General features: G+C 29.3%; 1 protein-coding gene across 1 annotated transcript; it reads right to left on the bottom strand.

Moving 5' to 3' along the window:
* Positions 1-470: 470 nt before the first annotated feature.
* Positions 471-8,100, bottom strand: LOC112749041 (serine/threonine-protein kinase BSK6). The gene is made up of 9 exons (XM_025797314.3): positions 7,834-8,100; positions 7,556-7,764; positions 7,346-7,481; positions 7,027-7,266; positions 6,853-6,938; positions 6,578-6,766; positions 2,988-3,155; positions 1,892-2,005; positions 471-818 (listed from the first exon to the last, which is right to left on the bottom strand). Exons 1-9 carry the CDS (start codon positions 7,913-7,915, stop codon positions 576-578), a joined length of 1,467 nt encoding a protein of 488 aa, XP_025653099.1. The 5' UTR covers positions 7,916-8,100; the 3' UTR covers positions 471-575.
* Positions 8,101-26,804: the final 18,704 nt, after the last annotated feature.

The following is a 26,804-nucleotide window of genomic DNA, read 5'->3' as shown; positions in this document are numbered from 1 at the left end:
CTCTTAACATACCTCATTGGAAGAGGAATATAAGGCTTTAATGAGGAATCAAATATGGAGTTTGGTCCAACCACCAAAAGATGCTAAAATCATAGGTTGTAAGTGGGTCTTTGCTGTCAAGAAACTTTCAAATGATGAAATATAGACATTTAAAGTTAGATTAGTTGCTCAAGGTTTCAAATGATGAGTATTTTGTGATGGTTAGTTACTTTTTAAAGTGTGTTAGTTGTGAAGTCTTGTTGTAACTGTCGGGTATATATATGGAACAGAGTTGTGTAACTAGGACTAAGTCAGTATAAAATTCTTCACGTTTCAATATTAATAATTCTTACTAATTTCCTCTTAGTAATGATTGCTATTATTGGTTCAAAAATCATGAATTTTCAATGTGTTATTTTTGAATTTTAAAATACACAAATATTATTCTTTTTTAGTGATGAAAATAATATTTTTTTTGGAGAAGAAGGAGATGAAAAAGTGGGTGCACCAATAAAATTCCAAACCAGTCATTACTACTTATTGAGTGCGAAGCTAACAAAAAAGAAAAGAAATTATTATAATTGTGTAGAAAAGTATCAAATTTTGTTTGTTTTGGGTTCCATATTAGTGGCATGGTTGAGAGTTTGTTGAGCATCATTATCCATGCCAAGGGTGAAGAGACAAGCTGCTTGAAGATACAAAGCAGTGAGCCATTGAGGAGACACTGTTTGGGCTTGCATTGCATCTTCTAATGCTTCTTCCCCTTTCTCTTTCATCAAATATGATAAGCACCTCCTTGCATACACTGTTGGTGATACCATTGTGCCTCCATCTATGAACTGATCCATTCAAAATTAAAACATAATAAGTTTGTTAGCAAAATTAAATAAGAGTGAATATTTGGAGCATCAAGGTAGCCAATTAAATTAGATCAGATATACTCTCATACCATATCAAAATTGAATGAACTTAATTCATCCTAAAAAACTAATGAGTAATGCTACACATCCAAGTTTTTTTACGAATCGAATCGAATCCAATCAAATTAAACAATAAGACTCGGAATAATGTTAATCGATTTTTGTTATATTAGAATAATTTAGTTGGATTAACAAAAGACTTAGATGTATAGCATTATTCAAAACTAATTTAAAAAAGGAAAAGTATAAGTAGACAATAAAAATATTAAACAATGTGAACAATAGATATATCGGATGTTCAATTTACTAGGTTTGTGGATGGTTATTCTAATATTAAGATTTAGGTGAGTAATTTCGAGTATAGTATATTTTACTTGCATTGGGCTAATTTTAGAATCTATTGTTCATGTTGTTCAAGAAAGTCATTGGTTATCTAATATAGTCTTTTAAAAAATCATATATTTAAAAGATGTGAAACTTATAATATAACTAATTTTACTATTTTTACAATTAGGTTCAATGACTAAAATCATCGGTAAAAATCACATGCTTTTCACATGACTTTGTGTGCGAACAAACCAAATAGCAATTCAAATGGTCACAGAGTCCATGGAGTACATGTTATTGGAATTTGGCCTATTACATCGCCTGATGATAAATTATCTTATTGAATTGTTTGAATGTTCTAAAAAAATAACTTCTTAGATAAGTAAGACTATTATTTAAACTACTAAATTACTCATTTAACAAATTACTTAATACCCTATCACAATTATCATTACATCCATTAATTAGTTTGGAAGTGGTTGCTTTAAAAAATCACTACTTTTATATAACATGACCCATAATTAATGAGTCTCAATCCTTTTATTAGTACAAAATTTTAAAGAAGCAAATTCATTTCTTGTAGAGAATAATATCCAAAGGGATTCAAGCTCCTATTAGTCATTGATGCAGAAACAACATTGTGCATGAACACAAAGGGCACTTACTTGAGTATAGCAGTTAATGGCAGTGGCAAAGTCCTTTGCTCGAAAAGCAGTATCTCCATGCTTCTTCAAATTCAAGGTCTCCTGCATTTGACTGGTCCATAATTGAAATGAAAGCTGCAATTCCACAATAACAATTTAGTGGTTTCAGCCCACCCCAATTATTCGGCCCAGCCCAAATTTTACTTGATTGGGTTTGGGTTCTGAAATTTCATTCTAAAATTCGATCAATTCTTTAAAATTCATTTTAAGAAATAAATAATGATAATATTGTAAACCATGTGATTCCATAAAATTTTATAGGAATTAGATATTGTTACTACCTAATTAATACTTTCACTCTTTTATTATATATTATTTTTAAATTATTCTCAATAGAAAAAATTATTTTATCATCATAAAAAATAAAATAATGAGAATAAAGAGTAAATTGAAAAACTTTAGCAAAAAGGGAGAGACAATATCACTTTATCATTTTAGAATCAATGATTAAAGATTTATTTTTAAGTTTTTAAACTTTAAAAATTAATTTAGTTAACGAGAGGTGACAATTTTAGTTAAGAATATTAGCATCCTGTAATTTTATAGGATACATAGTAAATTAATAATTCCTTTATTATTATTATTATTAGAACCTAATCAATTGATTTGACCGAATTAACTGAAAATCAATCATCAAACTGGTTTAATTTAGGGTAAAATCAATTGTCAATAAACTGATAAAAAAAATTAAACCACTTACCCTGAACTTTTTAATGATTAATTAATTTAAAATAATTAACAAAAAATTATTTTTTCTAAAAAGATATATATTATGTACATAATAATATATTATTTTATTATATCTAATTCAACTCTAGTTGAATCTCATTTAAATATTTAAATTTTTTAATTTTTTTTGTTGGTTTGATTTTCAAAACATTGATTATTATATCTTGAGTTGTTTTTTGATATAAAAAGTTTATAACTTCTAAAAATAAAAATAATCTAATTTAAACCGATAGTAAAAACTATTTTTGAGTCAAATTTGAGTTTTAGTTTAACCCTAATTTGAGCCAAACCCGGGTTGAAGTGAAGATGGAGGGTCAAACACTCAAACCTCATTGGAAATTCCTTCATCATCTTTGTAACCAATCTTCTCTAATATTTCATGTATGGCAGTAAGGTCCACTCTTAAACAAGCTTCCCCAAAAGGTGTCAATGCCAATTGCTTTGTTGAGGATAATGTAGTTTCATGCTTCAGACCCATCAGAACATATGAGGGAACCTGCTCATATACTATCCAAAATCAGATATTATAGTCTTCCCAATATGGAATTAATATTAATCGTGTTAACTATACATTAAAAATTAGTTATTAATCAATCACAATGTATAAAAATATGTATTTAATATTTTATAAAAAAAATTATTATACTATTGTATACAAATTTATTTATTCATTTATTACAAGTTTAATTATTTTACTACGATAGATTTAATTATTTTTTGCTAATTATTTAGTTGTAATATATACACACAAATTAAATACATATAAAAATATATTTTTAATGTATATTGATATTTTTTATTAACAATAGTTGTTTTGTTTTCTTTCACATTCATCGACCATAAAAGTTAATATCATCATACTAGAATAATTTATAATCGATCAATCGAACCCAAACAAAAAAAAAATAAAAAATAAAAAATAAAAAATAAAAAAATAAAAAACCAAAAATGGAACAAACTGAAACAATTGAAATACTGAATTTTTGCCTTGTTTTACCGATTCGTTTTGGTTTTCGATTTTAAAATTAAAAACCTCTCACTAAACCAAATCGATAAAAAAATGTGTAAAATATCCAAAACTACCTTACTTAAATTAAACCTATCCGATCCCTAACATCATACTAATAAGAATTTAGTGATTAGATTAGGCGCATGTAAACATTTGCAGCTAATTTTTTTGGGTAAATGTGAGATGGGTGATATTTAACATGATAATTTTCAGTATTTTTTTAAATTATGAAAAATACAGAAATTAGACCATAAAAATTATTGAACTTGATTTTTATACTTTAAATTTTTTTTTTGAATTAGATATCAGAATGTCCAATTTCATACATTGGAGAGTCCAATTTTTATGTCCCACAAATAAAAAAATTTGATTTTTGTACCTCTTATAAATTGAAGAGTCTAATTTCTATACCCCAAATTAAATAGTGTCACATTTAAAAATAATACCCCAATAATTTATAATCTAAAAAAATATTATTGTCATTCTAATATAAAAAATAAAAAAGTGAACATTTGCATATATAATAGCAAATATATATAAACACTATCTTGTACTTTAACTAAGAAATCTTAAATTTAAATCTTAAAAATTATAAAAAATTTTTTATCAATATATATATATATATATATATATATATATATATATATATATATATATATATATATAATCAAGAATATTTAAGAACAAAAATTTGTCCACTAAAACTTCTCACATTCTCGTTATATACAGTAGATGATGAAATAAAGATGCGTGATATATAACATCATTTTATCTGAATGTAACTTAATGCCTAAGTTATTAATTAATGCTGTTCAGAAACCATGAAAGAAGTGAAATATTTCGAGACAAATAGGCTTATCATAATAGAAGACAACATCTTATAAAACAATATATCTATACAGGGAAAAAGACAATAGGTCCTGACTTTTCAAACTTTTGACAAATACATCTCTGACAAAATTTAAATACAAAAAAGTCCCTGACTTTAACAAACGGAGGACAATTTAGTCCTTCCGTCTATTTGCCTCTCACACACCTAACGGAACTGGCTGACGTAGCTGAAACGGTGTACAGGTGTCCGTTATGGTGCCACGTTGGAAGGGAAAAAAAGTTCGAAGAACAAATAGGTCCTTGACGTCATTTTACAAATAAAGTTCGAAGGACAAATAGGTTCTTGAGAATTTTTTTTTCATTATACTTCTATTATGCTTCTATTATGAGAATTTAGTTTAGAAAATTAGGCTAATTTTTTTTGTATGGAAAAAATATTGGTGTTTTTGTTGAAAATGGGAGAATGTAGTGTAATTATAGATGGGTGGATTTTTTTTGTGGGAAGTCAACACGTGGGGGGCGTGGTGCAACACGTGGGCGGCGTGGTGAACACGTGGCATCATTCTTGCCAACATGTGGGGCGTGTTGAACACGTGGCAGCATCTTAGCCAACACGTGGGGGCGTGTTAAATAATTTCCACAATACTGTAATACACTTCAAATGTCAATATTCAACCAAAACACCAATTTTCTTTCCATATTAAAAATAATTTCTGATAAAATTATGCTTGTATTTTGAAATCTAGTTAACTTGTTTTATTCTATAATTTAAATTATTTGTATTAAAATTGTAGAAATTGGGCTTGTTATGTTTCTACTCTTTTTCTTAAATTGCATTAGTTTAGTTTTAGTGCATTTGTGTATTATATTAGAATTTGTTAAATTGCATTAGTTCAGTTTTCATCATACCAGTGGCATTAGTTAGCATCAGTTCATTTATGCATCAAGTTAGCATTAGTTCATTTGTGCATCATTCATGTATTAAGTTAGCATTAGTGCATTTGTGTATTATATTAGAACTAGTATTTTTATGCATAATAACATTACGAGAATATATATTTTTTTAAATTATAGTTCACTTTGTTCTAACAGTATAAATTATGCATGACACAAAAGATTTATAAAATCAAACTACTTTTACAAAAAAGTCGTAAGTTGACAAAAGTTTTTGACTAAGAAGACCAAGATATCTGCAGATAAAAAATTAAATAATAAGGTTTTTAGTTATTATTTTTATATGAAAAAGTCTAATTTTTTATTAGTAATTAATTTTAACATTCGTTATCTAAAATTTAAAATAATTTAATGTGTATAATTTTACATTTAAAATATTTTAATTGTAAAAAAATATCAAATGACATATTTTGATTTGTCAAATTACTAATATAAAATATAATTATATATAGAGTAAAAATAGTAAAGAGAAATAAAAATAGAGAGAGGTAGATGAGAGAATTTAGGAAATGAGTTTATTAATTTTGAAAAAAAAAATTCTCAAGGACCTATTTGTCCTTCGAGCTTTATTTGTAAAATGACGTCAATGACTTATTTATCCTTCGAACTTTTTTCCCCTTCCAACGTGGCATCGTAACGGACACCTGGACACCGTTTCAGCCACGTCAGCCAGTCCCGTTAGGTGTATGAGAGGCAAATAGACGGAAGGACTAAATTGTCCTCCGTTTGTTAAAGTCAGAGACTTTTTTGTATTTAAATTTTGTCAGGAATGTATTTGTCAAAAATTTGAAAAGTCAGGGACCTATTTGTCTTTTTCCCATCTATATATCAACCATAAGAACAAATAGGATTTAAGAATATAATATTGTTGGTACATATATTATATATTACTAATTTTAGTACTAAAATATGTTACGTGTCACTTTTTATAAATTTTTTTTAACATAATATATAATGTTAAGACAAAAATTCACATAATTTTAAAAAATTTATATTTCTATAAATATTATTATGAGTAAAAACACTAATATACTATATACAGAAATAATATTTATACACACAAATTAATTACTATATATTTGTGTGTAAATATTGATGTAATTTAATTCATTTTGAAGTAGTACCTCTGATTGTTTGTGAAGTGAGATGAGAGAAGCAACAAGAGACTTAGCATTTGGCCTCTCACGAGGTTCATACTGCAAACAACGAGAAGCCAAACGAACCAACTCTGTTCCATCATCTTTTGAGAAATGACCCTCCAACGCTGAATCCATTAACATCAAGAAATTCTTCCCCCGAATAAGGTCAAGTGCCTGCAAATTTGATGATTACAAAATCAATTTCTCTCTTAATTAAGAATGGCTCAATGATTTTCTTTTGAAATTAAAAGCAAACTTACATGGCTTGGGGGAATATGTTTACCACTCAAGAGATCAAGCAACAATGTTCCGAAACTATAAACCACACTCTCTGGGGTCACTCTCCCTGAATATATATAAACCAAGAAGGTTGGTTATTACAATTATTGTAAGATTTCAAGCATATAAAGAGTGGTTCCATCAATAGATTATACCAGTCCTTAGATACTCAGGAGGGGTGAAAGCCAAATTAGTGCTGTAACTCTTGCCATCTCTGCTGTTCTTCATGAGGCCAAAGCAAGACAACCTAGGATTACCATCCTGGTCAAACAAGATTCTATAGGCATTCAGATCATGATACAAACCCCTTCCTTTACTTGTGCAATACTCTAGACCTTGAGCTAAGTAGAATGCCACTCTCAACCTCATTGCCCATTTCATTGGCTCTCTCTCCCCTGCATCCATAATCAACCTAATAATAAAAAATGGTTTTCCTACAAAAATAAGAAATATTAAAGAAAAAGAATAAGGTACAATGAAAGAGATGTTTGGCAAGTGTTTCATGGGGCATGAACTCAGCCACTAGAAGCCTCTCTTCCCCTTCATAGCAATAACCAATCAAATTCGCCAAACGTTCACTTCTAAGGCTCCCCACTTGCCTTGCTTCTTCCTGCAACACATTATTCATTTTTATATACATAATTGATATGAGTAAGAGAGAAGTAGTTGTTATTGCTAACGAACAAGGAATTGGCGAGAATCGGGCCAAGCAAACTTGTTGAAGCGTTTAATGGCGATGGAACTTCCATTTTGAAGCTTCCCTTTGTAGACCACATTAGGAGCCTTCTCTCCATGCTCAGACACTATGTTCTCCGAACTGAAACCGTTTGTTGCACCCTTCAGTTCCTCCAACTTGAACTCACACAACTCCTTTTCACTCTTTACACCATTTTCTGCAACAAAATCACATCTTTCAAGGCCCACAAACATTTCCATACATTTCTCAATCATAAGAAACTAACCTTGGTCGGGGGATTCAAGGACACATGGTTTGAGGTTCGAGTGGAACCAGCAAAAAGAGAATTTGGAGCAACGAGCTCCCATGTATATGTGCAAGCTAAGGAGGAGGAGGAGGAGGAGGAGGAGGAGGAGGAGGGTGATGGTGATGAATATGGCTAAATGATCATGGAGTGCTTATTATTGTTGATGAGAACGCATGCATTTTGGTGTTATGATTCTTCTAGTTTATGTGGCGATTCAAAAAGGTTTCTACCTAGTGCTACTTATCTACTTTTAGGTTGTTTCAAGAACTCATATATTTCAAATTTCAAAAATATTATTTATATATTAAATTTAACCACTAAAATTTGTTATTATGTATTTTTAAATTCATTTTTAATATGTATTTATATTTCAATATATAATTTATACTAGAAATTGATTTTAATGTATGTGTAATAATGTAACATGATTATTAGAAAGAGGAATGTTAGAAACCAGCAGATTTTGTGATTTGTAACCATCGATTAATTATTATTAGTATTTTTAATAGTGTAAGATTACATTTAATGATGTAAGATTATTCACTTTTTTTTTATTGGTTAAGTACCAGTTAAATTTTAATAAAATGACTGGCCTCCTAAATTTTCTCTTTTTAAAAATTTATAGTTTAATGTCAATTTTTTGTTATGTGTGAAATTAAAAAATATTATTAAAAAATTAAAAATAAAAAACTTACACATAATTGAATAATGTAAAAATTTGTATAGTCACAAAATGATGTTAACGAATAGTCAAATACATTGCAAAATATATATACACCAAGTTACCAATATCAATTTATTTTTGAAATAATAGACAATAAAAAGATTTAATGATCGTTAATCGTTATGGTCATATGCAAATAAAAAGTTGTCTTAATAACAGGAATATATAGATTGAATCTTAGACAAATTATATCCATATCTTAAAGAGGACAGATCTTCAATTCAGATCTTCTTATAGTTTCCTTCCTACCCAGCATTCACATGTAAAAATTAAAATAAAAATAAAAAAACAAAATAATATTCTTGTTTATTTTTATTTAGCCTTTCTCTTTGAAATGGACACCTTTTTTTATGGTTAAATTGTAAAGGGATAAAGGGCTTTTGCTGCCATTATTAACTTTTCGGTTTGAGCTTTTTGCTTTTACTGCATTCTCATCATTTTGCTTAAAATTTACTAAAAGCGAATTTTTTTTTTAAAAAAGTAATATTTGTGTGTGTCTATATATATATATATATATATATATATATATATATATATATATATATATATATATATATATATATATATATATATATGTATATATATAATCAAGAAGGAATATACTTTTTGTTTGGAGAATAATCATTTCTCATTTACTGACTGACAACTAAACCAAAGAAGTATTTGATCTTATATATTGGTGTTTAGTTAATTCAAGTGATTCAATACTTATTATTTATAAAGAAACTCAAATTTATATTTCAACAAATAAAAAATGATAATGGAAAAAAATATATATCTTTACTTTCGAACTTATTATTTAGTATTTGATTTTCTTATATGTTTTATTCAAGTATAAGGAGGTATTTGACTCTTATCTCTTTTTAAATTAGGAGTGTACATGATCCGACCTAAAAGATCCGGTCTGAACTCAAATACTTTGGAGTTAATTTAGTGTGATTTTATTGGGTCTAAGACCATATAAGAATCTTAAAATAGACTCGATTACTATTTAGGATTTAGGATTAGGTACGGGCCAAGTCGAATTTGGCTTCACACGACCCATGTATATTCTAGGAGACTAAAAAAAGTATATATATTTTAAATTAATTCTAATATTATATTATATTAATTATAAACTTATTGTTTTATTTTTAATCATATTTGTTGAATTAAAAAATAGATCAAAGAAGCATGAAATTAAAGTTTATGGACAAATTCAAATTTAAGTATGGTTATCAACTTCTCTGTAACAAGTATTTTTTTTCTTTATAAATGAGTATATTATAATTTTTTGACTTAAAATTTATCAAGACCCGAACTTTATCCGGTCCAAACCTGATTTTAGTGTGGTCTAAAAGTAGTGTGATTTCATTGAGTCTAGAGTCGGATAAATGTCTCAAAAATAGATCCAGTCATCACTTAGGCTTTCAACCTCATGTAGTGCTTTTGAAGTGAGTCAAAGATGACGCTCAAGTCGGTTACCAGGCTACTCGGTTCGGCCGTCTTCACTAGTATGTCATCCACCTAAACCTTAACCGACTTATCGATGTGGTCTCTGAAGACTTTGTTCATCAATCTTTGGTATGTCACCCCCACGTTTTTCAGCCTGAAGACTCGATTATAAGCCATAGAATTCTTCAGGACCACAAACTTAGCCATTGCTGAATTCCCGCTTACCCAGAGCCTACGTAGATCAGGAAGGTGACAGAACCGTCGGGCTTGATGTAGTTGTCCCCCAACCCCAAGACCCCATGACGGTGGTCCTTGAGATCGTTCTTCTCTAGCCCCAGGACATCAAACACATTTCAGAACATGATGTTTAAATAAGCTCCTGTGTCCACCAAGATTCGTTTGACTAAACTAGTCCCAATTCTCGCCGTGATTACCATTGACGGGTCTTCGAAAAGGTTGTTACACCAACGATTTCCAGGGCCAAACAATATCTCAGGGAGTTTTTTTGGATGGAACTTATAGTTTCCCGAAGACACGGCTAGCACCTTAGCGTCCTTCTTTGCTTCCGATCTCGACTTAGGTGGGGTGTTCCTTCCAACCACTACATTTACCACCACCATTAGAGTTATGTCCGGGTTCTCGGGAGTGCCTTGCCTTGGCTTTACAGTTCAGCTTCGATTTTCCTCAGAACACACACACACACACACTCTCTCTCTCCTCCTTGGTTCATGGATAAATTGTGAGAACTCACTTAGCTTTCCTTCCCAGATGGCCTGTTCTAATGCATCTTTTAAGTCAAAATAATTCTGCATTTTATGCCCGAAACCTTTGTAATAATCACAGTAAAGGTTTTTGTTCCCTCCGGTCCTATCTTTGAGCTGCCTTGGTTTGGCCAGGATACCCTTCTCTACAATCTGCTGGTATAACTCAACTATGGGAGTGGTTAAAGGAGTGTAGTTGGTAAACTTACCCACCTGGGAAACAGTTTAAACAGTTTTTCGGATGTCCTTTCTCTTGCCACTTCTCTTGGCCATTCGACATTGCCAGTCTGACGGGCTAGCTAGCTGGTTGGTTGTCGCTTGTTGGTGGCTACCACTTAGCTGACCTCTAGTGTAGATTTTAAAAATTACAAACTAACTCGCAAGTGCAGGGTCGTACCAAGTAATACTTCAGGTGAGTGAGGGTCAATCCCACGAGAATTGATGGATCAAGCAACAATAGTTGAGTGATTTATTTAGTCAGACAAGCAAAAAGGAGTGTTTTGAATTCAAATTGCATTAAACAATAATTCAGAACTGTTAAGAAAGCAAACAGTAAATTGGTTGTGAGAAATAATATGAGAAAATAGTTAAAGTTTTGGAGATGTTCAAATTTCAGGATTAACAATTCTCATTAACTACTTTGATTATGCAAAGATTCAATTCATAGCAAACTTTAAGTGATTAAAATTCGATTCCTTGGTAATTCCTTGGTCACTTAATCTAATTAGAAGGTCTAAGTTCAAATCCTAGTTTATAAGCCACACAAAACCCTAAGAATCTAAAGATGATATGATTATATGTCACGTATCACATTAAATCCAGATATTTAGAGAGTCATGAAAATTCAGTTTCAAGCTATTATTCAGGTGAGATAACTTTTTCAAGATTCAACAAGAATTTAATTTAAAAAACAATTATTTTCCAATATACTCTAATTCATAGGATGAAGAACGAAACAGATTATTGAATATAAATCAGTGCATAAATCAGAAGTAGAAAATAATAGTTATTACTCTATCCAAATAAACAGAGATTCTAACCTTCACAATGGAGGTTTAGTTGCTCATGGTGTGGAAACCCCTTAGCAGAGAAAAAAATGTGAAAGTGTGGAAGAAGAGAAGAGAAGCGAGGAAAAGCCCGAAGGGCTGAATATTTTTTCATTTTATATCTGACCTAATTGATTTAAAAATTAAATTCTAAAACCTAATTAATATCTTTTTCTAATTAAAAATAAATTAAAATATAAATTAAATATAACGGATTACATTGCTGGCTTCGTGGGGACCACTTTGAACTCAAGAAATGGCGTTTGCCTTGAGAGTATATGGTGGCGCCATACTTAGAAATCATGGAGTTTGACTTGAGAGCACATGCATGGCACCATACTTAGAATTCCTTGAGTTTGGCTTGAGAGCACATGCATGGCGCAAAACTTAGGATTCCTTGCGCCATACTGGAACATTATTACGCTCAACATGGCGCCAGATGCTGTGATGTGGCGTTTGGCGCCACCAAGGTTACTCTTGGGTTGCCTTTGCGTTGATCTGGCACCAGACGCCGTGACGTGGCGTTTGGCGTCACCTCCTGCTATGCTTCTTCATCTTTTCGCCCCTAAGCTCTGCCAAACTCGCTCGAATGCTACCTGTAATAAATCAATGTGAAACAACTCAAAGTAGCATTCATAGTGACTTAAAATACCTAAATCTCATAATAATATAGCAAATCTACACGTAAATTACTAAAAAAAGTGCAAGAAAGATGCTCATGCATCAACCTCCTCGTCGTTGATGTATTCCCTTGCAACATTCTGAATCTCCTGCATCGTCCAGACGGGTTTGGTGGTGAGGTGTTTCTAAAGTCCTCATTTACCAGACCATTAGTCAGGCACAGACTCGCCACCGAGTCCATGAGGCCGTCAATCTCTAGACATTCATCATTGAATCAGTCAAGGAACTTCCTCATCGGCTCGCCAACTCATTGGGTCACTACCAACAAGTTAATCTAGGGGTGTCCATGGATCGGATCTGATCCGCATATCCGTGGTGTTTATCCGTATCCGATCCGAAAGCCGATCGGATCCGCACACTAATCGGATCGGATTGCGAATTTTGTGTTGGTATCTGCATATCCGCGTATCCGCAAAATTAAAGAAATAAATAAGTAAATATTCTTTTTATGTTTTATTTCAATTAATAATTATCATATATGTTATATTATTTTAATTTATTATTTAAGAAAAGTATGTTTAATATTATTTTAAGAGTAAACATATTTAAAAAAATAGAAAAAATGAATTTATTGATATTTTTTAATAAAAATAAGCTTTTAAAATATTTTTGTGTTTTGCGGATATATCCGATATCCGATCCGATCCGATCCGCAAATGTGCGGATCGGATCGGATCGGATCCAACCTTAAAAGCTACGGATATTGGATCCGATCCGATCTGATGATTTTAATGCGGATTGGATCGAATTTTTGGCCATATCCGATCCGATCCGATCCGCGGACACCCCTAAGTTAATCGGCTGTTTTGCTTTGGCAATTCGGGTGGTGATCTATGCTAGAAACTTTTGCGTGATATATGCGAAGGCCGTGATGAACCCTTGCGAAAGAGAGTTGAACCAATGAATCGCCAATCCCGCCAAGATTACGGGGAACACACAGCCTCTAACGGCGTCTTCCATGCCTTCCAAATTCATTTTGACCTCAAAGGCCATTAAGTGGCTTGTGGATCCTTGGTTCGATCATATCTCATGTCCGTTGGTTTGTCAAAGTTCTTTGGCAGCCAGACCTTGAGGATGGATGGGTGGAAAGGAATGGTCCCCATTATAATGGGATCTCGCCGTTTCTTTTTCAGATCTCCCCTTCGCTCTGCACGGGCTTCCGACCTGCCGTGGGTATAGGTGAAGGAGTGACCATCAGTTCAATCGAGCCCATCATCCCTCCTGGCACTTTGCTGGCGATCCTCTGATCTCTTTGACGGAGATCGGATGCGTGAAAGGCTCAGATGGGCCTCTGAACGTGGATGAGAGTCCCGATTGTGCTCGGGATGGTAGCGTCCCTTGCCGCCAGTTCCCTCTCCAAATTCTGGACCCCGTGTCTGAGTTCCTGCATGATTCGAGAGATGTCACTGCCAGTACCACCAAACGGGCGCTTTTCCAAAGATTAGGCATGGGAGTCGCCTTGGTTAGAAGGGGACCTTCGATGTTCCTGGGAAGTTTCCAAACCGACTCTGCTCCTAATGCATCCCCCTGGATGCTCGGTGGCTCCACCGCTTCTCTCGTACTTCTTCCGTACGAGGGATAAGCTCCATGTTCACGTGAGGTTTCCACAGACGAAGCCAATGTGCGGTTGTTCGTTAGGATTCGATGTTGGTTGGGCGTTGGGCCGAGAGCAACTAGAAAGAGGGAGGTATCTGGACCTGGGGATGAGCTTTGCGAGGAGAAGTGCAGCCACAAACATCGGTGGATCGGCAGGTGGGACCACCTATAAAGCACTCCAATACTAAAGTAAGTGTCCGTACAATAAGACGGTTAATTAGGATAAAGATGACGTACCTTGTGAGATGGATAAGTCCCTCCTCTTTTATACCTTGTACTCGGATAGACACTCTTATTTGAGTTCATCCACCTGAAAATTTCTGTCAGCTGATCAAGTCTTTTTCAAAAAGTAATATAACACGTAAGTCACTTTAGTTCATACAAATCGAAAATCTGTCGAATTAGTAATCTGCAAAATGAACTTTCAGCTTTTATTAGATTGAGCCAGAACAATTTACAAACTAAATGAATACAAGATAAAGGAAATGCCTAATAGTATAGCATTAGCATGATCACAGATTCGCATAGGACCACATAGCCATGTAATTAATAACTTTAATTCTTGGTTGAAAAAGAAACAACAAAAGCAGAATTGGGGAAGGAATGAATTAATGAATCCCCTTTAAAGTGAGTGAGGTGTGATTATTATTGATAGCACGTAAAGGAAGAAAAAGTGGTCGTGACATCTTTGGAGTGGATTAATATTAATATTCCCTCTCAGACAATGATGATGTCTTTGCATCACTCACTTAACACCCCGTATCATTGCGCCACAGATTTTTGAGGAGCTCTAGACAATCATCATATGGATATATATATATGTTCACGATTCTTTCCAACTATTTATTAAGGTAAATTTCATGGTCTCTATAATCCAAGAAACACTGATACGACACAATATACGGACACGACACAATATGAATATGCCAACACGTTTGTTTTATAAAAAATTAAATACGATACATTTAGGATACATTGTGAATTAAATTTCAAATAATATATTAAATAAATAGAATATCATATTGTAAATATAAGAGTAAATATAATTACATAAAAAATTTTAAAATTATACAATTATTAAAAAATAAAAAATTTTAATCTATTATTGCCATCTCGTTAATAAAAAATGTATCAATTTCTTCTCCTCTAAGTCCATCATATGCAAACACCACAGCTTCCATCATCTGCAAACACCACGCACCACACAATATAGTTCTTCAGTTCCTCTTCAACCTTGGTATCTTCTATTCTTCTTCTTCAATATAACGCAGAGAACAAAAAACGGCTAAACTAGTGAGTAAGTAAGCTACCAAAGACAAACGGTAAATAGATTTAGGTTTTGACTTATTAATTATTTTATTTTTAAATTTAAATTTTGATTTGTTTTAATTTTAGAATATTTAAAATTAGAAAGAAAAAATCGGTTAATCGGGCCATAAAATCACAAAATCAATTGAAGATTTGCAGTCCAGCAAAAAGATCCGTCTCATGAACATCTGAATTAGGTCGGACTCGTTCGGATTCGTGACCACTCCACCAAAATTCTGCACCTCAAGAAGACACGTCGCTGATACACTCGTTTGAAGTATCCACTGCATGTCGGCGTCGGATTCGTGTTCGACACAGATACGCCGGCACCATGAGAAAATCCGTGCTTCATAGTCTATAATTTAGTGTTTAATTTTTATTTAATTTATTTTTATATTTTTAAAATTAAATATTTATTTTTAATATTTTTTAATAAGTTAAACAAATATTTTTTAGCATCATAACAAACACCATTTATTAATTAGCATGTAACAATGTTGAGTTAATCAAATCAAACTAGCAGGTGCCTTAGTGTCTCACACTCTCAGTTAAAAGTTTCAATTTGTAGTCATAAAAAAATTAAAAAAGAAAACTAGAAGTTTGTCCCTCTCCTTTCTATGAAATTTCTCGAATTAGGTTAGATTATATCGAAAAATTTATTGCTTTTGTGTAGAAAGTAAAGGAAATTAAACCAGTTTTAATTAACCTACATTAACTATTTTTTTATTGTAAGATTATTTTTTAAATAACCCTTAATTTTTTAGAGGATTTAAGAGATAGAATTAGAATTATTGTTTTAAATTTAAAATTTAAAATCTAAAATTTTGAATAAAAATTAAAAATAATTTTAAAAATGAGTTAATATTACACTACAAAAAAGTCGTCAAATATCGTTGGATTTATCGATAAAATTACTAAAATATTTTGCTGGTATATTGTTTACCATCAGATTTATTAGCGAAAGATTAAATTATATGATAAAAATCTCGCCAACAATTATTTATTGTCGGATTTTTTAGTCCATTGTTAATTATCGATAAATTCAATAATAGATATAAATTTTTAATTGGCGAAACTCTGGAGATTGTTACTGTCGAAAATTTTTCGACAATAACTTTGACACTATAAATTAAATTTTTGTACGTTTACTACTGAAATATTTATTTTTCGGTAACTCGACAGTAATATATTATTTATTAATAATTAAATTAATAATTACTAACAGATTCAACTGACGATCTGACAGTAAACTTAAATTTTATTTTATTTTCTAAAATTTTATTTTATTTTATTGAATTAATAATTACCAACAGATTCAACAAGCTAAGGAACTGTAATTCCTCCGTTATATGTGAAATTTACTCTCTTTGCTGCATTCTTTTGAGCCTTCTTAATAAGCCTCCTTGCAATTCACTTTCACAAGAAAATATATAACAATTAGAAAACTCTAGATCCATATATTCCTTAAAAATCAGAAACTCTATTTTCTTTGTAGCTATTTAGAAATCACAAAATAAATGCATATATACCTGTGTGAGGCCTTTGATACGATATAATTACAACATTCGGATCATGTGGATGAGCATTCACAACTTGCTGTCTAACAGTCTCAATTTTATTAACATCGTGATCACTAGTCAATTGAGAAGCATGGCTCCTTGTGATCACGAAGAAGAAAAGATCGAAAGCAAATTAAAGCGTACGTTAGTTTGAGGTGTTTGGAATTCGGAAGCAGCAAGAACGGAGAAGAAAAGAATGAGGATGTAAAGTGGGAAACAATGTGCTATTATTCATTTAATGACTATTACTACAATATAATTTTAAAAATTTTAAGAATTTATAAATGAAATAAATTAATAATTAATTTTTTAGATATATTACCTAATAATTTTTTTTTAAGATTTATAATTAATTCATCCAATGTACTAAATTTTTTTATTTTATAATTTAATTTAATTATATTTAGAGTTGAGTTTCATGCTATATGAACCAATCATACTAGTAATAATAAGCAAAGAGAAAAAGACTAAAAGGACTTAATTGCGAAAGAAAAAGTATTTTGACCTTTAAGTATTTTATTAGTGTCAATATCTAAAATTTAACCAACAACATAACTTTTTATAAAAATTTCGATAGAGTTTTGTCTATAATTAAAAATCTTCACCAAATATAATTTTCATCTTTTTCACAAACTAAACATGTCTTTAAAATAATTTTAATGAACATAAATTAAAATAAATACAATTCAAACAAATATTAAATCTTAACTATTTTAGTGCACACCTCCTTGTTATTGCAATTTTTCAATAAATAAGGATTTTGAAAAGGCAACCTTCTCGCACTTCCGTCCTAAAATTCTATCCTAAGAAAAGTAAGTTCGGTAGAAAATTTAAACAAATTCATTATATTCAGAAATAAAGAAGCAACTTGAGCAATGCACGAATAATCCACGAAATATAACTGCAGAAACTACGAAAAAAGCAACCACCAATGAATCTCGAAAAAATAGCACAATCCTTAAAAAAAAGACAACTTACTAAATTTATTAGGTGAAACTAATTCAAAAAGTCATTTAACTTAATTAAACTAATGAACCTAACTGATAAAAATATATTAATTTAAACAAAACCTAATTCACCTAAAATAATCTAATTACAAAACAAAGTTAATCCTAACAACCTATATCGATTGTGTTGAGTTTAAGAAAACAAAAACAATAATTCGAACAAGCCAAAACTTGGGTATAATTTGTTTGGTTATTATGCAATAGGCCCAAAACTCTCTTAAACAGCGCACTCTTCTTTCTTTAGCCCGTAAACAAATGATCAGACACTCTCATCTCTCTTTAATTTGTGACCCACGTGACTAATCCTAGATTAAAGAAGAAAGAGAACTTTCACAAGTAGAAAGGGTTGATAAGCTCAGAGTTCAATAAAAAAAAGTAATTACCAAATCCAAGTAACAAAGAGGAAAGAAGAAGAAAAATCAGAGGCTAGTGCAAAAAGCAAAAATTAAATCAAAGATTGAATTAGAAAAAAAAAATCAAAATAACATTTTTATCTTTGTGCTTCCATTGTAGCTCGTTGAAGCTGCCTTCCTCCTACATGCATCATTCAGGTAAGATGAAGAAAATGGAGGTTGTGTATCATTGCTATAAATTAAAGGTAAAAAACAAAGCTTGGAGCCAAAGAATGAATTAATGCCTCAGATCCTTGAAGCTAAAAAAAAAAGGAAGAACGAGAAGCAATAAGATAAGGATGCATGCCAACACTCTAATCACTGCTGCTATCCTATCTCTCCTCTGCATCTCCGATCTGAATTTTAGAGAAGAAGAACAAGTTAAAAGTGTTCAACCAAACTCAAGTTTTCGAAGTTTTACTCTTCTTTAAAAAGTGGTAAATGACCGAAAATTGAGGAAAGAAAAGTGAGCACACTGTTTGAGTCTTCATAACCTTTCAAGCTATTCCTTCTTCTCCTTTATGTCTTTACATTGAAATTTCTATTCTTCAGTTTTTTATCTTTCTTTGTTTTTTATCAATAAAAAAAGGCATTATGTGAGGTAATAGAAAAAATCATTGAGAAAAAAGACAAAGAGAGTATTCTTGGAGAAAAGTCATAAAATTATTTCAAACTCTTTTCCATATATTTCTGTTTTGTATTCATGATCTTAAGGGGATTCCCTTGCTAAGTTGGGTGAGTACTTAGTGGTCAAAAGTCTAGGGAGTGAACCTAACCAAATCAAGATTGGGTATAAGTTTGGTTTGTCCCGGATAGGATTGGGTAGAATTCTAGGCAATTGGTGATTGTAATCTTGGTGAAAGATAGTAAAAATTCCACCATAGTTGTGGTGAAGACTAAATGTAGACCACATTGCACATGGTGGTTGAATCAAGATATATGAGTGTATCATTTTCTCTTCTCTATTCTGTTTTTAGTTTTATTCGATAAAAAACAAAATAAAATTGTCTCCTGCATAATCAATCCAGCAGAAGTCACAGTATCTCAGTTTACTCAAAAATAACATGTTTGGTCTGTTCTTGTTTAATCGTTAAGAGACAAAACAAAATTATCTTCTATATAATCAATATTACAGACTCAATAGCAATAGTAAAATTAACCCAAATTGAAGTTAAAGTATACAAATTTAAAAGAGAACATAAATTCAACCTTCTTCTCTAAACTATAGAAAATCTTCAAATTGATTTAATCTTAATAAATATAAATAAAAAAACGAATTTTAAACACAAATTTTCAAAAAATTATCATTTTTAAATTTTAAATTTCAATTTTAAAACCGAAATTACCCTAACTAGTAAATTAAAAAAGATGAACAAAATTTAAATACAAAATTTAAAATAGACATTTTTAAAAAATTAAAATTTCAAATAAACTTACATTTTAAAATTAACAAACAAATACAAATTAATAAAATACATATAAAAATATACAAAAAATTTAAAAAATTAAGAAAACTAAACCTAATGGTTGAGTTGTAGGGGAAGTGTGATGGCAACGTGCAAGCTTCTCTCACCTTTACCATTAATGAGTAGTGATAGGATTTTTTTTAAACAAAAAATAAAAAAATTGAAAAATGTGAAGGATTTACACTAATCTGGAAGAGAAATGACGATCAACAATAACGACGGTGAACCACGAAGTAGCGGCGACAACGACAAACCCTGGCAGCAACGTCTAAACTTTTGATGGCTTGGCTAGGGAATGCAAGAGATGAACTCGTTTGCTGCGGAGAGAATCGAAGGCACTACTGCAAGGACAGAAATGGTGGCTGACGAAGAAAACAACGAGAGACAAAGAGACCGGAGAGGGAAAAACCAATAAGAGACAAAGAGACAGGAGAGGAAGAAAAGTTACAGAAGTGAGAGGGAGGATTTCTGATTTTGAATTTATGGCAACTGTACCGGGGGATAAATTTGATGTAAGGTGTTAGTCGTTGTCTAAACGTCGTGTTTCATAAATTCGTGTTACTGTCGAAAATTTTCGATACTAAATTTAGCGCTAATATAATTAATTCATTTTCGTATCTTTATTTACTGTCAGGTTTAACTATAAAATTTTGAATCTGACGATAAATTATTTTAGGGACGAATTTTTACTCATAATTATTGAAAAATCCATCACTAAATCTGCTAGTAATATTAATCGCTAAATCCAATGGTAAATTTGATAGTATTAAGTATATTTCCTGTAGTGTTAGTTGAAAAAGATTAGCTATCTAAATCTAATTTGATCATTATATATAAACGTGTTCTAACACAAAAAGGTATATACTTAGAATGATCAAGTTAATTTCTTAATTAAAAAGATTCACTCCAAACTACTACTAACTTAAATACTTATCTACAACAGTTTCTTCAAGAAAAAAAAAAACTATGAGCACAATTCACTAGAAACATCGAAATTCTCATGATTGCACCACATATATGTCTCATTATGAAAATGTGTCTTTTTTGTGTGTGAGAGGAGAAATGAGTATGTCTAAAATAAGCTTAATAATTATGTGTTTATTGAATGAGCTACATTTATATGGACCATTAGATTTTATTAGTTGAAAATTAAAGGTTAATATAAAAGAAGAGTATTGATGGACTCTAATAAATATAGAATATCCTAGTACATAAATAAATATTTTAAATGACAATACTTTAATACACAATATATTAAACAGTAATAGAATCTTTTATTCTTAAATAATTAAATATAAAATATATAAATATAAAATATATGAGTATTTTTATTTATTAAAATTAATTATTATGCTAAATTTTTTATAATATTAAAAAATTATATTAAAATGATATTTTAAATTATTTTACTGTAACAGATTTAATATGTTTTCTAATTTCAATGTTATTATACGATTATAATTATTTACTATCTAAAAAAATTAATAGATAGTATATGTATATATTAAGAAGATTATCACATATTTTACTATATAAAGGTAAAAAATTTTTGTTCTAAATAATATAAAATAAATAAATACAAAAAATATAAGTTTTCTTATTCATTAAAATTAATTATTATGTAAAAAAAATTTATAATATTAAAAAATTATATTAAAATGATATTTTAAACTACAACATAAAAATATAAAATAATTAAAATTTATTTTATATTATTTAAAAGTAATTAGTTTATTATATTTAAAATTTATTAACTAATTATTTTGTTAAATATATTATTATATAATATAATTTTTTATCAAAATATTTGTTAAAGTAAAATTTATTTAAAAAATTATATATAATACATGAAAATATCAACTTTTTATTTATGTATGTATTTAAAATTTTATTATTTATTCTATTTTTTAAAAAAATTGAAAAAATAAAAAAGTTAATATTTTTATGTATTATATATGATATTTTAAATAAATTATATTTTTAAAATATTTTTATAAAAAATTATATTATATAATAATATCTTTAATTAAAGTAATTAGTTAATAAATTTTGAATATAATAATCTAATTATTTGTCAAGTGATATAAAATAAAATTTTAATTATTTATATTTTTATATTACAGTTTAAAAGATTATTATAATATAATTTTTAAATATTATAAAAAAATTTTGCATAATAATTAATTTTAATAAATAAAAATACTCATATTTTGTATTTATATATTTTATATTTAATTATTTAAGAATAAAAGATTCTGTTGCCATTTAAAGTATTGTGTATTAAAGTATTACTATTTAAAGCATTTATTTATGTACTAGAATATTCTATATTTATTAGAGTCCATTAATGCTCTCCTTTTACATTTGTTTTTTATTTTTATCTAATAAAATCTAGAGTATATACCCATTTTAGTTCTCAAAGAATTTCAAACCAGACACTTTAGTCCCCAACTAAAATTAATTACTCGATTGGTCCCTAACAATTAATTCCGTCAGTCACTTAGGTCCTTTACTCCGTCAACTCTAACGGAGGACAAAATAATCCTTGACAACTCTAACAGGAGACAAAATGGTCCCTTATCTCCTCTTTTCGGAAACGACGTTGTTCTCTCTTAATTTTCATCATATCTCGCATAACACTAACAGTCTAATACCGTAATTTCAAGCTACACAATGCATACTCTGCAACTTCAATGCTCACAAGAAAAAAAATTCTCAAATTGTTCACAACCAATTCATATTCAGGAAACTAATGACTATGTCTCTCAACTACGTGTCTTCGATGGAACCCATGAATCTAGACATCAAGTTTGATTTGTTAAGACCCATCGTCGTCGTTGCCATCTCCCTCCTCCTCTACCCTATCATCTCCATGACCACATTGTCCACCACTCCGATTGCTTCCTTTAGTTTTATTCTCTGAACCAATATTCAGTAATCATTTCAGTTTTCATATGAGCGGCAATGGCGATATTGCTCGTTGTACTGATAGCTTGGATGCGAGGTCAAAGCTGTCTGCTAACTTGGACTCTGGAAAAGAATGAATGAAGCACTCGGTGTCTACTTCAAATGATAATTTGCATATGATGTCGAAGGAGAATTTTCTCATGATGTCCTAATATTCAACAATCTATATTACATGCCAGAGAGTGGAGAAAGGCGTGCCCTTAGGATAGTTGTGGAACTTAGTCTTGAGGATGTCATGGACGTTGTCGTGGTTGGAGGTGATGTTGTTATCGAGGATGTGGAAGTGAATGCTTCTGGTAGGTAAAGTGCAAAGGAGGTGGATGTACTAGTCATATAGATTTAGGAAGTGTATGGTTCATGACATGTTGAGGTAGGTGCGACACGTGTAGCAGTTATACTATGGCTTCATCTTGGAACTAAAGAGGAGGAAGGAAAAGATGGAAAAGAAGACTATGAAGGTGAAGAAGGAGAATATGAATGTTAGAACTAAGCGAGATATGATAAAAATTGGGGAAGAACAGTATCATTTTCGAATAAAGATGTTAGGGATCATTTTGTCCCTTATTAGAGTTTGTCAAGGATCATTTTGTCCTCTGTTAGAATTGTTAGGGACCATTTTGTCTTTCGTTAGAGTTGATGGAGTCAAGGACCTAAGTGACTGACAGAATTAATTGTTAGGGACCAATCGAATAATTAATTTTAGTTGGAGATTAAAATGTTTGGTTCAAAATTCTTTGAAGACCAAAATGAATATATACTCTAAAATCTAATAATTTATATAAGTGTGGCTCATTCAATAAACACATAATTATTGAGCTCATTTTAGACATACTCTTGATCGTATAATTATATCTCAAAATGATGAGTATTTTCCCTTTTATTCATTGACTAACTAACTTTTTTTTCAAGCTTGAATTGCGCGATCACAAACTTTGATTATGTGGGACATATGAAATCATATGCTTATATTATTAATAATGTAGTGACACATTGCAATGTTGCACTAAAAAGGCGCATCCACTTGCAAATTTGCAACGGCTACGCGGCTAACTTAATTCTAATTAATTAGAATTGATTGATTTATATACTTCAAATTTTGAATAAGCATTACATTCTTTAATGATATTAAAATTGAAATTGAAATAGAGCAATATATTATATTATAATATATTATATTATATATTATTATTTAATTTAATAATAAAATGTGTCATATGACACTCTTATTAAATTTAAAAAAAATATTTTTTTAAAATTAATAAATTCTTTTTTTAAATTCTTTCATCTACCTCTCTCTTTTTTTTATTTTTCTCTATCCTTCTCACTCTACATATAATTATTATATATTTATATATTATTATCTAATTTAATAACCAAATATGTCACATGACATTCTCTTTTTAAAATTGAGAGGAAATATTTTTCTCCAAAATTAATAAACTTCCTTTCTAAATTCTCTCGTCTATCTCTCTCCCTTTTTTGATTTCTCTGTACCCTTCTCACTCGATATATAATTTATAATTTATATTTTATATTAGTAATTTGAGAAATCAAAATGTGTAACTCGGTATTTTTTATTATAATTAAAATAAAATATTTTCTTTTAAAATTAACAAATTCTATCTCTCAGTCTTTATCTTTATTTTTCTCTCTCTTTTCTCTTATTCTCTATTTTTTTTATCTTTTTGTTCTACAAAAAATAAATTAACAAAATAATATAATTCAAATAAAAAATATTATTATTATACCTATTTTTTATTTAGTCTTAAATTTTCACTGCTTATCTTTTTAATCTATATTTTTATTTCTCTTTCAAATATTTATTAAATATAATTTGGAGAGAATACTAATGTTATGATTAAAAGTTAAAATCAAGATTCAATTGTTTAAAAAAAATAATTTTGAGTTAATTTTATAACTATCAATATAATTTTTTTATTCTAATATCTAATTATATTTTTATATACATAGAGAAAAAAATATTATTTTTAAATAGCAAACATAAAAATTAATTATTTCTATTGATACAACAGACTTAACACCTAAACAAAATTATATAAGTTAAATCATTTCAACTTTTAAATAACAAATATTAAAATTAATTATTAGTAATAAATTAAACTCTTTCACATGAAAATAATAACTAAAAATATTATTATCTGATTTTTTATATTCTATAAATCTTTTGTGGCATAATCTATAATGTCAGAATAAAACCGACTTAATTTTAAAAGATTTATACTCCCGTAATGTAATTACGGGTAAAAATACTAGTGAGCTTAAAAGATAATATAAAAATTCATCCATGCCGAACTATTTCAGTCATACGTATAAGAGTATTCAGGGTAATTCACCCATATAAACCAAAGAGAGTTCAAAATTACTTGAATCTTCTAAATGCAAAAACGTTATCTGGATGTCTCGTTCAATATTTTTATGTAAATCGAATTTAATGAGTTCGAATTGGGATTGTTAGTAGTAAATCGAATCTAATGGATTCGAATTACTTTGACGAAGTAATATACTACTAAATCAAACTAGATAGATTCGATTTAACCTACCACATAGTAATTCAAATTGATCAAGGCCGATTTACAATGGGCAGCAAAGATTTGAATTTCGTCCATAACAAATCGATCGACACAAATGATTTCGATTTGATGGTTTAGGGTAAATCGAAACTTATAGATTTGATTTACTAACATTGAAGTCTTATACTAAATTGAAACTTATAGGTTTGATTTACTAGCATTGAAGTTCTATACTAAATCAAATCAAATGGAATCAATTTAGTGTTATTGTACCTATATATACAATTCGAAATCAGTTCATTCGAATTACAAGCCACAAAAAATGTCCCTCTCCAACGCCCCACCAACCTACTTCCAAATCTTGAAAAGAAACCCCAAAAAATTTAAATCTGTACACATAGAGGACGATCCGAATTGTCTCTGTCGGTTAGATAAAGTTGCGCATATTGCTAGTGCCGTCCATATAGAGGTTAATGAACAAAAATTTTTGTTTAGTAAAGTATCGTTTTTATCCCTAACGTTTGGAGTAAGTCCCAATGTTGTCTCTAACGTTTCAATCGTCCTATTTAAGTTCTTAACGTTTCAAAATTGACTCAATGTTGTCCAGCCGTTAGAGATTTGTTAACAAAATTAATAGCGGGACAAAATAATTGAGACGATTTTGAAACGTTAGGGACTTAAATAGGATGAAAACGTTGGGGACAAAAACGATACATAGAAATAAATTTTAATTTTATCTTTTAATAATATCAATTTTTTATTGTATATAATATTCAATTATTTTTTAATCATATCTATATAAGTAAATTACACTTAATCACATTACTTTCATTCTAAATAAATTTATTTTTTTATAAATAAATATATTTTACACTTTCATTCTAAATAAATAATGTAATGTGATTAGAATGAAACTGTAAAATTATAAAAAAAATTATAAGTAATGTGATTAAGTAATGAAAGTAAAATTACAATATTTAGAATGAAAGTATAAAATTTATTTATTTATAAAAAAATTACATTACTTTAAGTATAAAATAATAAAAAATTAATTTATTTAGAATGAAAGTGTAAAATTATAAAAAAAAATATAAGTAATATGATTAAGTAATGAAAGTAAAATTACATTATTTAGAATGAAAGTGTAAAAGTTATTTATTTATAAAAGAAATCCATTACTTTAAGTGTAAAATTATAAAAAAAAATTAATTTATTTAGAATGAAAGTGTAAAATTATAAAAAAAAAATTTAAGTAATGTGATTAAGTAATGAAAGTAAAATTACATTATTTAGAATGAAAGTGTAAAAGTTATTTATTTTTAAAAAAATTACATTACTTTAAGTATAAGATTATAAAAAAATTAATTTATTTAGAATGAAAGTGTAAAATTATAAATAAAAAAAGTATAAGTAATGTGATTAAGTAATGAAAGTAAAATTACATTATTTAGAATGAAAGTGTAAAATTTATTTATTTA

Source organism: Arachis hypogaea, chromosome 2 (assembly GCF_003086295.3).
Source record: "Arachis hypogaea cultivar Tifrunner chromosome 2, arahy.Tifrunner.gnm2.J5K5, whole genome shotgun sequence".
NCBI classification, from domain to species: domain Eukaryota; kingdom Viridiplantae; phylum Streptophyta; class Magnoliopsida; order Fabales; family Fabaceae; genus Arachis; species Arachis hypogaea.
Note: the sequence above shows the minus strand (reverse complement) of the source record. Positions and strands in the feature narration are given on the sequence as shown.